Below are 13,577 nucleotides of genomic sequence, written 5' to 3'. Positions count from 1 at the left end.
TCTTTTTTTATGTCATACATTGAGAGATAAATATTGCATAAATGTTGTCAAATATTTTAAAACTTTTTTATAAATATTTTAATAGTTTTTAAACAAATAAGGGATGTATATTTGAGGAATCAAAATAGTTTCCCCAAGTATACTACCCCTCTCTCTCTCTCTCATTCCCTATATATTCCCCTCTCTCTTGAACAGGATGATGACAGACAGGATGAATACTACAGTACTATTAAGCACTCGTACGGACAACTACGCTCCCAACAAAGAAATAATTGTGCTTGTGTTTGGTGTCTTTTGAGAGAAAGAGAGAGAGAAAAAAAAAGGAGAGAATCATACTGTTCATCTGACCTTGTACAAGGAGGATTTTCGATTTTCAAACCATTCCATGTGCTGTGGGAGTACTAGATTTGCTTCTGACTGCCTGTCGGCCAAGAGATCGATCTCTCCTCCTCTCTCGATCGATACATTCTTTCTCAAGTGAATGTTTACTGTTCGTAATAATGATATGTAGCTACAGTGCAAAATGTTTTGAATTTTGTACAGGCACAGACGCACACTGGAGATTTTGACTGTTGCTACTGCTCATTGTCGGTCTGTATCCGTGCTGGTGGGTGATTGCATGCATGCAGCAATTAACACCTCCGTTCTAAAATAAATGCAACCGTGGATATCCATGTCCAATGTTCGACCATTCGTCTTATTTAAAAAAAAATATAAACAAATTAAAAAAATAGTCAATAAAATATTTTTCATGTTTTATCATCTAATAATAAAAAAATTAATGATGAATTTTTTTAAATAAGACGAACGGTGAAACGTTGAACATGAACAGTGTAAGACTATACTTATTTTGGAACGGAGGGAGTAATATATGCATGACTAGCTAGCGGAATATGGAATAAAAATATACTATATACAAAGTGTAGTATATACTGTATGTAGTACAACTACATACAGTACATAACCTAAAAGTGTTCTGTTTAATTAGACCATACAGTATATATACGTCTCTGATACGATATATGTATGCATTACTGACAAACAAATAATTAGTAATGACATCCCAAGATCAGTCGACGTTTCTACTCATTGCGCGTACCCTACAAATCATAGTGAACAATAGAAAAATCTGAAGTAATCAAGTAGTGGCGGAGTGTGAAACACAGTCAGAGCTACAAAATCTAGAGTATTTATATTCATCAGTCAAATATGATTTACAGAAAAAGTTCAGGAAAGCTTCTTTAAGTCACCTATGGCCTTGTTTGGATCCTCCGAGCTATTAAATAGCCCTCTGGAATCTTGCTATTTAGGAGTATTAAACGTAGATTACCGACAAAACCGATTTCATAACCCCTAGGCTATTTTGCGAGACGAATCTAATGATGTATATTAATCCATGATTAGCGGCTGATTACTGTAGCATCACTGATTCCGGAGGGCTATTTAATAGCCCTCCGGATCCAAACAGGGCCTATGTAAATTTCATCTTAAGTGCATATGTTGATTTTGGAAAGAAGCGCAACAATTCCACGGTTAATTCAGAAATATCTCAAGCACATATACTACATGGAGTATTTCTTAAGAAAATAGTTAAACATTCGTCGTTCAGGAAAAGACATATATATCTTATGTACATACATATCAAAATTTAATTATATCTTATTTAAACTTTGTATTAATACTTATTTTCTTGAACTTCAAATATGCATGTCAAACCGTCACAACACAGTTTCTAGTTTTCCATAACTTCACACGTAAGCACTACTTTACTAGAAATATATATACGGTCGGTGTTTGGAGAATCATTTGTAATAAATGCTTCAACTATTTGTACAAATTAAAATTGATGAAGCAACAAGACCGGTCTTACTAGCTAGCATAATGAAAAAGAAGACAATGAGATCATAAAAAAAACAAAAAAAATAGATGAAACCGAAATAAAAAGACGAGAGGGACGGCATTGCACCTGGAAAAGGAGTAAGACGACAACGGAAGCAATTATATCGATTCAAAAAGCTTTTTTTATACACATTTAGTTCATTTATATTGTTCTGATAATGACATGTGATGTGCAACTTTCGTGTATATGTTTGCATCTCTTTCTGTTCATATATATGTACACCGCAACAGTACATCATACCAAAAGTATTAAATCACTTAAACAAGCGTAAACAGTACTGCTCATTATCAATGAAGTCAAAGCAAAGAAGTTTTGTTTTTTCCCTTTTGTAGGGACATCACAACAAATGCTTTAGAAAAATGTCATTCTCTCCCATATATAAAACTGAATCCTCAACAACCACTGTTGAGAAATACTTATGTCCCTCTTTCTTTCAAGAGATATATAGTGTAATTTGAAATTGAAGTGGTGATGATCATATGGGGCCAAGCAAATTATGGAGGGAGAACTAAGCGAATATAATAATGGCAGGATCAGGCACTAAGAAAACCGTGATCATTTTGCTAGGCAGGCCCCATCTATAGGACTAGGATTAGCAAACAAATCATCTCAAATTATGAATGCACCCTTATATATTGCACCCAGATCAACAAACAAACAGACAACAATTAAGTTAATAAAGATTGATCACCTCAAATATATATATGAACAGAAAGAATATAATTGGAGATCGATCTGTCGATGACGGCGAAGAGAAAGTTGTCTTCCTCTTATTTCTTCAAATTGAAATTTTCTGCATGTTAATTTAGCAGCCTTTTATGTACTCGATCCTAACATTATCCTACAAACCCCCTTAATTAGGCCTCTCCACTCTCATACCAACAAATAATAACAGTAATAATCATAATAATTAAACAACCACTAAAAATTAAGATGATGATGATGATGCTGCAGGGGATTAGAATTTGGAGGGTGATGAGGGGATTGAAAGGGAGGCAAATGATTTCTCTACACTTATCACGAACTCGTCGCCGATCCTTTCGCCGCACTTCCCTTCGCCGCCGCCGCCGTCGCCGCCGCGGTGGTAGTACCGACACTTGTTGCCGGAGGAGTAGTAGGAGAGGCCGCCGGCGTGGTGTCCTGCTGCTCGCCGGAGTGGGTGGCCTCGTCGTCGTCGTCGTCCTCGCCGGCGCCTCCCGACGTCCCGGTGGCGTCGTCGGGCGCGGTGACGACGGGGGGCGGCGCGACGACGACGGGAGGGGCAGCGGCGGCGGCGGCGGCGCCACGCTTGCGCTTCTTCTCGTAGGGGATCCCCCGCGCCTTGGCCTGCGCCTCGCGGACCTCGCGGAGGTAGATGCGGACGGCGCGGGCGGCGAAGGGGTTGGACTCCGGGCGGCCGCCGGACTCCTCGTAGGCGGCGCGGAGGCGGCCGATGAGCGCGTCGAGGCTGCCCCACGCCTGGCGGAGCGGGCAGGCGCACGGCGCCGGCGGGTTGGGCTCGCCGAAGTAGGCGCACCCGTCGGCGTGCACCTTGGTCTTCCCGAACTGGTCCAGGTACTTGAGGAACTCGATGACGTGCGCGCCGCTGCACCGCGGCAGCGTCAGCGGCGGCTTGTGGTTCCGCAGGTACTGCAGGAACGTGTTCCAGTCCCGCCGCTTCTGCGACTCGTACCTGCTCAGCCCCGCCGCCGCCGGCGCCTGCTGCGCCAGCGGCTGCGGCTGCGCTTCTTGCACCTGCTGCTGCGCCTGCGACTGATGTCTCCCTTCTTCTTCGTTCGACGACGCCGCGGGCGCCGGCGCCGACGCCGAGGAGGACGGACCAGGCTGCTCTTCCGCTGCCCCGGCGCGTGGCGCGTCGGGGGAAGGCTCCATGGTTGGTTGCTGCTCTAGCTAGCTAGAGAGAGAGAGAGAGAATGGGTAGGGGTGAGGAGGTAGAAGAAGAAGAAGAGTAGCTTGTTGGGACGGAGTGTGTGTGGCATCGTCCTTTGCGGCTTTTGTGTGTGGGTTGGGTTAATAGCGTCTCCACTACACACTGTCTGTCCATCGATCGATCGACTAGGCGACCTATAATCATTCCTTTACTTATTTTAATTGCGGTTTTGGGAGCAGCATAAGTACCCGTCCTTGTTTGTTCCTGGTTATATGTTTCTTTAATTTCGTGTTTTCTTTAATTTGGTGCCTAATTATGCTTATTAGGCTTTTTTACCTTTTCTTTTTTTCTTCTCTGCATGCCTTTTGTTTGAATTATTTGGATGTATCGCTCGGGTTGTGATGGAGTGACGTGGCAAGGTTGGGTGAGGTGGAAGGTCGTACCGCATCGCGTCAGCTTTGGGAAAACGGTTGAAATTTGATATATCATTGTATTTGGATTTTTCCAATTCAACACGTACGACTTTGTTACACTGTTGCGTATATTTCTTTACTTTTGCTTTTCCTTTTCTTTTTTGCCTTTTTTTGAATTTTTTTGGATTTAGCCCGCCGGTTATGATAGATTGACGTGGCAGGGTTGGGTGAGGTGGAAATCCGCATGGTTTAAATTTGCTCTACCTTTGTTGTGTTATTTGGAGTTATCCTATTTAACATGTGCCACTTTGTTATATATATACTACAACGTATATTTCTTCAGTTGGTGTTTTCTTTGTTTTTTCGATTTTAATTTTTTTTTTGGACTTATTAACTGGGTTGTGATAGAGTGATGTGGCGCGGTTGGAGGTTGTGTATATATCATCAAAAAGCTTCAACTTTGAAATTTGATATATAGTGTCATGGTAATTGGAGTTATCCGATTTAACATGTGCGACTTTGCTATATACTACAAAGTTTATATATATATATTTTTAGTTTTTAGTTCTTTTCTTTGTGTTTGAATTTTTTTTGATGTATTGCCTGGGCTATATAGTGGAATGATGTGGCTGGGTTAGATGATATGCGAAAGCTTTATAGAGAAACCTCAGCTTAAAACCGGTTTAAATTTGATATATTGCTTTTGTTTGCTTTAATTTAACCTATGTGATAAAGTGATGTTATAGGGTATGGGTGAGGTGGGAGGTCGTATGGCATCACGCCACATTAAAACAACACAGCTGTTGGAACTTGATATATATGTATATTGCATCACAGTATTTGGAATTACCTTTCAACCGGTGCGACTTTATCATACTACAAGATACTATATGTTACATATTCATTAAATATTTGTCAAGAAACCAGTTTTTTAAAGTTGAGATAATGTCCAATGAATTTCACCCTGTAAAACTTGAAAGTCAGTTTCAGGACACTGCCAGCATTGTTCTTAATTTCATATAATCTTGGAAGAAGGCACTAAAATATTTCAGATTAGGGACCGATAGTTTGCATGCTTTCTATACTCCCTTTTTCTTAATATGATGGCACAAGTGCTGACCGCTTAATTCCTTTGCATAAATATATCCAAAAAAATAGTTATATATAACAATATCAATTATGAAATTAGCTTTGGTTATAACAAATTTGGCTTTGTCAGTTCTCAGCTTAGATTGACTGCACAGACTTTAAGCCACCATTTTTATGCCTGGATCGATGGAGTATATGACTATACATATACCCTCGTTTGTGCGTTACAAATATTTAAATAATTATCCATTAATGTACAATGTTTCACATATGGACATCTTCACATAAAGTTGCTCAAACAGAAAATTTATTGAGTTTACAAATATCACTGCAATTATTTCTATATGTGATATCTCTTTTCCTGGAACGACGCACCAAAAGTAAATATTGTTGGCCTTGTATAAACAAATTCAAAAGATTAATTATAGACCATTGCAAATGTACACTTCACTGAATTATCCTCGTATCTTGAGGCAAATAATCATCTGCGAGTTGTTGAAAAACATCAGAAGAAATATCGTTTATCATATATATACGAGAGAGAGTGGGATGTGAGAATACGTACATAACGTACGACAGAGAACACCTTTAATTTTCTTATGTTATGCAATAACAATAAAATTCATACATATGTTTAACTTATATTCCTGGGATGCATATATAGCTCTTGTATCAAGTTAATTTAACTTTGACTACACAGCATGAATTGTTATTTAGGTAATCTGTTCCTCATTTGAATTACTTAAAATAGAGCAATCAACTATCCCCCCACACCCCCTTCTCCTATATATTGAGGTGCAAGAATATTACTTTACATATTTTTTCTAAATATTGTTTGTTTATTATTATTGTATTTAAGAAATAGAGATATAATTCATCACTTCTAATTTATAAAGGAACAATTAGTTTTAATCTTCTAAAATGCATGCATTGGCATAAATTGTCCAAATTCATGTATATTATGTGTTCAGAAAAAAAAATGCTAGCATAGTAAGTTTCATCTAGCTAGATGCCGACTATAGTATTTACTTGTTTCCCGGTTTTCATTTACTATTCATTATGTTTTATTCTTTATCTCTCATTTCTGTTATGAGTGAGAGGCTGAGGGCGGTGTTTTTATTTTTTTTTTCCTCTACATAGAATTTAAAACAAGCTGTGTGGCCCCTCAGCGCGACATATTTGCCTCAACATATATATAGAATCCCTACATACTCTCTCTAGTTTCTTTTTAAACGTTGGTTAGTTCATTTTTTAACTATAACCATAATCATATAAAAGAAGATAGAGGGAGTGATCTATATATGTATATATTCAGAAGTACGTTGCATCTCGACATATACAGCGCGGACATTGTGGCAGAAGTAAAGTGATTAGTTTGGTTAACTGAGGTGTCCAGCCTCCACTTTTCTTTCTGCCAAAAATGCAAAAGGTTGAGGATATGAGAGAGAGAGAGAGAGAGAGAGAGAGAGAGAGAGAGAGAGGAATTTTAATGAACAAAAGGATTCGCGTGAAGATGACATGGGAGCGTACTCCCTAGATATGATAATATGCATGGACCGGCCGGCTAGCTAGCTGGACCCTCCAGCATTTGTCCTTGATCCTCTTTACTACTCCTACTACTACTATCTCACTGTCAGAGGAAAGATAATGGTGAGTTATAAGTATACTATAAACTTATAAACTTATGTGTTATGTGTTAAGAGAGTTAAAAAAAAGTTGTTAGCTCACAGAGCTAGCATAACATGTACTCAAAATAAATACACTAAAGGTATATATAAATGAGAGAAAGAGAGAGGAGAAGAAAAAACCAACCGTATAGTTAATTTATTATATCTATTGATTTTAAGATGGACTTTAGTGAGCTCCACTATTAACAGACAGTGTTTTGTTCCTCATCCAAATTTTTTTTGACGTATACGGATGCACATTTGAAGTATTAAACGTAAACTAATAACAAAACAAATTACAGATTGCGCATGTAAACTGCGAGACGAATTTATTAAGTCTAATTAATCCGTCATTAGCAAATATTTATTGTAGCACCACATTGTCAAATCATGACGTAATTAGGCTCAAAAGATTCGTCTCGCAATTTAAATTCAAACTGTGCAATTGGTTTTTTTTCCATATTTAATATTGTATGTATGTGTCTAATTTGATGTGACGGAATTGTTGGAAGTTTAAACGGGACTAAACCTAGCCTTACTCTCATCTAGCTCCCACATCTCGACAGCACGGCAGGGTCGTGGGTCATCAATGCATTAGCACCTGACCATTATGAGATCGAGCTAACTCCTGTCCCAGTCTCTGTTCCAAATTCCCGTGTGGTACCACCTGCCGATTAATTCAGCTATTCCTTTTGTAATTAACTGCTGTTACAAAGACAAAAAAACAATATGCACAAATTTGTTTAAATTTTGTACTTTTATATTAGTTTCTTTGTTTTTTTAAAAAAACTTGCTGAGACTGGTTTATCGAGTGGTTTATAAATGTGAATCAGCTTGGTAAGGCTGATAATTAACCTTGAAAACGTTCGAGCGGTACACCGTCGTCATATTTTAAAATTGTAGCGCAAGCAGTTGTCTAGTGTGGTCTCTGGACATTTTTCATGAAAAGTATATATACATACAGATCGATCAGGCCACTAATACAAAATATATGGGTCATCATCTCTGATCCATAATCGCTTTGATGGTTGTATGATAGCCATAATTAACCATTTGCTGTACGCTTACATGAGTTCTCCCGAAGCTAGGATCGATATAAGTTATTTCATTTTGAAATTTCATAGAAATTTCCCCACACGATAACAATTCCTAGAGATGGATGGTTAGGGTTTGACGAAATTTCCAACATTTAATTTTGATCCCCTGGCACGAAACTAATTTGTCTGAAAATTTCAAGTTTTTGTGAATTTGGCGAAAATTAATCAAATTAGGTCAAAATTTGTTCAAAATTCAAATTATTCCGGTCCAAAATCTCTGTAATTCGGATTTATGGGTTCCCCCGAAATATTTTGCTTCTCCAAAGATTTTTAACCCTTGATAGGCAATATCCAATGGTTCTAAATTATCGTAAAAACCTCTAGATCGAAGGAGATAGTAAAAACTAAGAGATGTAATCTACAGAAACAATTATTTAATTTTAATTGTCAGAAATTGTAGGGCATATTAAAATGGTTAAATATAAAGTTAAGAGCATATATCCTAATTAACAAATTACCATTGGGTAGATGCATGGTAGTATATTTTACTGACGGTTTTATTGAACAGTACTATGATGCTTTGTGCTTATAGGAGGAAGAGGGGCAGAGAAAGAACACGTGCTTGTTGTGTTCACCTTTCTCCTTCTTTTTTTTTTTTGGTGTGGGGCGCATTCTTTCTAACACCAGTGCTAATGCACTATAGTACATACTCCTATATAGTAAGCTAATGAGACTTACTATATATATACATACATAGAATACTGTAGTTATACATACATAGATTGAGTGTACAAGCCGGGTTAATTATTGATTGTACCTATACACAAAGATAATGAAATTAAAATGTTATATTCAAATTAAAGTATTCCATTCTATCAATCAAAGAAAGCTTGTATTTAATTAGAACCAAATTATAGTGGATAATGGTGTATGTGTGTATACTGTTACAAGTCTTGGAAAATCATGAATATCAGAAGAAGTGGTAATATTATTCAAAACAAAGAGATAACATTACTCTTTTTTCCATAGAACTAGGCCATAGGGTAGACTATCCCCACATATGCACATCTGCAATAACAAATTAAAGCTAGATATTAGCCATACTTGCATAGCTTTCACCATACGAAACATATACTATATCCTAGCTTATTTCTTTCATAAAAAAAAACACGAGTGGTTGAGCGTCACAGGAGAGTCCGTTAATTAATTAGTCGGGTGCATGCACTGTTCACACTACTCAGCCGTGTACAGATGGGACAAATTAACACTAATCATATATATGCATCATTGCACACAAGGCTAGATTAATTAGAGCATGTCCAATAGCAGACTATAAACAATCTATAAACATATTTTAAAGCGATAAAAGGGAAGAGAGAAAAGCAGCAGGCTATAGATCTGTAGTCAGCTGCAGCACAGACTATAAAATGTAATGTGTGTATGACAGGTAGGACTAGATATTAATAGTGTAGTAAATAACTACTGTATAAATTAGCTATAGATGATTTAGAAGTAGTAGAATTGGCTATACTATTAAACTCGCTCTTATACACAAACGCACAGATTAATTAATGAAAAGCGTAGTATGCTTGACAATTCAGAGGCACTCAGGAATTCAGCGGCATCTTAATTGGCATCACGACCAACGGTATGCGCGCGTATGCGTCTCCCGGATCATAATGCATGTTAATTTACTAAACATAATCTTTAATTAAGAGGCGACCGAATGATTAATCCCGGCTAATTGAAAGATTATTATTGTAAAGGTGGCCTAATGATGGCTACGTCGTACGGATCCATGCATCATCGATCGTGTTCCTTTTTAAAAATAAATGAATAGTTACACTGGTAGCAAAAAGCAACATAGTGTACCATGGAGGGAGAGACAGACATGTGGGCCACAAAATTCGTCCCTCGTAATCAAGTGCCATATCTAGGCCGTCGGATCAAGACAATTATCTATCGGGACTAGCTAGCTGGAGCCATATATCTTTTCTAAAAAAATAGTTAAATTATTTTTACACCGTAAATTATCTATGCTTAAGCTGTAATTACACTGTAAATTTTAAAACTTGCACTGCAATTACATTGTAAGTTTAAATATTTATACTGTATTTTTAATACACAATGTATAAGAAAATTAGGATTAAAAGTAATTTATATCTACTTAAATAAGGAAATACGAGAGAAAAAAAATCATACTTACATAGAGGAGAGAGAGCAATAATCATATAGGAAAAATAGTGACTGAAATTAAGAAAAAATGTAGCGCCATAATTTTAGCAATTCTATATGGTTTGGTCTACTTTCTCACCTATTAAGCAATATCTCTTTTAGTCTATTCTTTTTTTAATTTGTTTTCTCAGAAAGCTTGCTAGCAAGGATGCAAATTTTGATTGGCCAAAAAACATTAGCACTACTTCACATTGGCTATAATGGAGCTATAGCTTGCTTGCTGACTTGTTAGGACTCTGCATATCAAAGTATGGAAATGGAAGTAGGTTATGGCACTTCGCAACATCGAGACACCAATTAAGGACTTGCAGTTATTTCTAAGCATGGAGATTAGGAGGCGCAACGTGTGAAGATTTGTGTGAATGGAGGAGAAACAGCTATGATGTTCCGTGCGAGACAACACACAAGGAAATGGAGATCTCACGTGAATGGAAAGGGTGGCGATAGAAGCGTGTGCACTCAAGCAAGGGATGTAGAGAACACATGGAATGTAGGGAGCCCAATAACTAATCCCAAATGGTATGTAATTCAACTATATATCAGGATCTAGGTAAGATGTTCTTTTAACAAAAGAAAAGGTGATGCTTAACAAGTATGAAATAGTACCCATTAGGCTTGGCAAACCCGAATTGGGTGAATCCTTTCTAGTCCCTATTCATTATCAGAGAGGCCATTTAGAACGTGACATGTGACATCAAGATGCATGTGTATATAAGCAAAAGAGTTGAATCCTAATTCGGTTTCCGCTCTCTATCTAACCCCAATGAATCCCAACTCCCTTTTTCCATCGCATTGCATATGGTTTGATCTATCTCACGTGTCTCCCCAAACCATGCAGTACCCCCCCCCCCCCGTCCTCCAACCCCCCAAACCATCAACCACCATGTGTACCGGTCTCAGGACCTCCACATTCCATCATGCCTCATACCTAACCAAGAGAGTCCCATCCATCCATGAAGCCACCAAATTGCAATGCAGTCTTTTTACTTTGCAGCCCCTCACCTCATCTTCCCCTTTGTCCACCGGCATTATTTTTGCTTTGATTGTTGCAAACCTTATCTTCACATGCTTCTTGGCTTAGATATAAGTGGCATCACCCTTTCCTCCAAGCCCCCCGCTCCATGTAGTCACATTGGGCCTGTTCGGTAGCCCGTTTCTGCAGTTGTTTGGGCTGTGCTGCACAGCCTAGCCATTCGGCTACAACGGTCTGGGCTATGCTGCACAGCGCTTGTTGGCTGGCTGCTATAGCCACTGTAGCTGCTGCTACAGTGCAGTTGCAGCGCTGCAGCAGGCAGGGCTACTGAACAGGCCCAATGGTGTGCCCCTTTTCTCAGTGCATGCACAACCACCTTGTCATCTGCTCTAGCCTTCCACTTGGCTCCATTGACACCTCAGGAAAAGACACCATTTGACTATTCCCTGGAAGCCCAATGGTGAATGGGGATGGTAGCCAATTTGAACCCAAGACTAGGTCCGACTTGGTGTGTTAGGGAGGAGAGCGGGTCTGTCTAGTCGGGCATGAGCACCTTTATCCCCTCCTAGTTGCAAGGCCCATGAGCCATGGCTCTATAAAAGCTATGCACCTCTTCGAACTAGATTAACTAGACCCACTGTAAGGTGTGTTGTTGTTGTTTGTGGGGGGTATGCCCTAGTAGCTTAACTACTAGGTTGTCTCATGCTAGGAGAAGCCTCTAACGGAGGAGAAGGCGCAGGACCAGCACCCTAGCGGTGGCTCCGGGACGGGGCCGGTCAGCAACGCCTCGACATCAGCCACTAGCACGTGTTGGCACAATGACAATTGTCAGCACTTGTCGAAGACGATGACAAAGCTGATGGGGAAGTGGCCTAGCTGCAATTAGTGAGTTGTGTTTTAGTATAGTATGAGAGAATGACAAGTGGGCCTAAGTAGAATTTAAACTAGGGGGAAACTTTTACTTTGTAATATATCACCATGTTATCTAAGTTGAAGCTTATGTACAGGTTAAAATATATGTTTATATTTTGGGATGAAGGTAATATACGTTACATTTAAATCTTTTGTTCAGTTTAATAGATGTTAAATCTTTCGTTTCCTATAATATAGTATCTAGAGTAGTTGACAAGTGGACCCCAACAATTGTGGCTTCTCACTAACATTTGGTCCCAATATTTTTTTCAGGTGCTTTTCATAAGGCCCTGCATCTAAAGATATTTTGATTATTTTTCTAAAAATTATAGAAAATCCATTCAAATTAAAGGCTGGTTAAGATGAACAAAATGGCAAAATAATGCTTACTATACTTCCTTCCAATTGAGATGAACTTAATATAGTTTGGATTCTCACAAATATCAAAATATCTAACAAACTAAGGTCAAATGCTATGCAAGTATTTAAAGGGTGAAGATACCTAATCAAGCTGAAGCACATTAGTAAGGATCAAATAGATAAGTTCTTTACCTTAATCGGAGCCCATATGGATTCTCTATGAATTTCAAAAAGTTTTGGAAATTATTTTTACGGGCGACTTCTACATACAACTGTCCGCGAAAATGACAAAGGGCAACTTGTTAGGTTGTCCGCCCTTTCAAATATTTTGTATTATTTACAGACAAATCGGGCCCACCGATTTATGCAGATGACGCTCTAACACATCTACCCTTTTAAATATTTCGTGTTACCGTAGGTGGTTGTTCAAAACATTTGCCTATGAATACCTTTTTCCAGGTTTGTCTACAAAAAATTTTTTAGATATAATAAATAGCCAAAAGTGCTTCATAGCTCTAAGTCTAGGGGGTTTTATTCTTCAGAAATCATCAGTGTCGTTGTTCCCTGCTAGATCCGCCAGTGCCTTTGTTGTCTGCTAGATCCGACAACACTGTCGTCGTTGCCCACTAGATCCTCACTCCTCTTATTATTCCCCTAAGTATCCTCGACATGCACATTGGCAAAGTGGACACCTGCATGTCTAGGTGAGCACTGTTTCGTTGGATCTGCACTCCTCCCGCTCTTCCCCAACCCATCCTAACACTGCTTTCGACGAGTTTCAAGGTTGCTTGTATACAGTTCTTTGTTGCTTATTTGCTCGTTGCCTACGGTGGTAATATATTTACTCGGTTTCTTGGTTATGTGCTTGTTTATTTTAGATGAATGGGAGGTATAGGGAAATTATGGAGGAAATCTACCAAAGGAAAAAAATATTAGTTGATTATTTGTATCAAAGTATCACATAATGGCGGTTCAACGACATCCCAACGAGGTTTGGACGGTTTAGTACCTGTACTATTCGACTAAGGCACGAGGACATGTAGATGACCTGGAATTTTATCATCATTATTCGATAATTTATAGTAGGATACACTAAGAAAGTAGTTTGTTATCCTTCTTAT

At 38.6% G+C, this 13,577-nt stretch overlaps 1 protein-coding gene across 1 annotated transcript; it reads right to left on the bottom strand.

Moving 5' to 3' along the window:
• Window positions 1-3,942, bottom strand: LOC127773435 (protein G1-like9). The gene has a single exon (XM_052299494.1). It carries the CDS (start codon window positions 3,770-3,772, stop codon window positions 2,918-2,920), a length of 855 nt encoding a protein of 284 aa, XP_052155454.1. The 5' UTR covers window positions 3,773-3,942; the 3' UTR covers window positions 1-2,917.
• Window positions 3,943-13,577: the final 9,635 nt, after the last annotated feature.

Source organism: Oryza glaberrima, chromosome 5 (genome assembly GCF_000147395.1).
Source record: "Oryza glaberrima chromosome 5, OglaRS2, whole genome shotgun sequence".
NCBI lineage: Eukaryota > Viridiplantae > Streptophyta > Magnoliopsida > Poales > Poaceae > Oryza > Oryza glaberrima.
The sequence above is the reverse complement of the archived record's forward strand: the minus strand, read 5'-3'. Positions and strand labels throughout refer to the sequence as shown.

Excerpts from the sequence above, each read along its gene's own strand:
- LOC127773435 (XM_052299494.1), bottom strand. The coding sequence starts at position 3,772 with ATGGAGCCTTCCCCCGACGCGCCACGCGCCGGGGCAGCGGAAGAGCAG.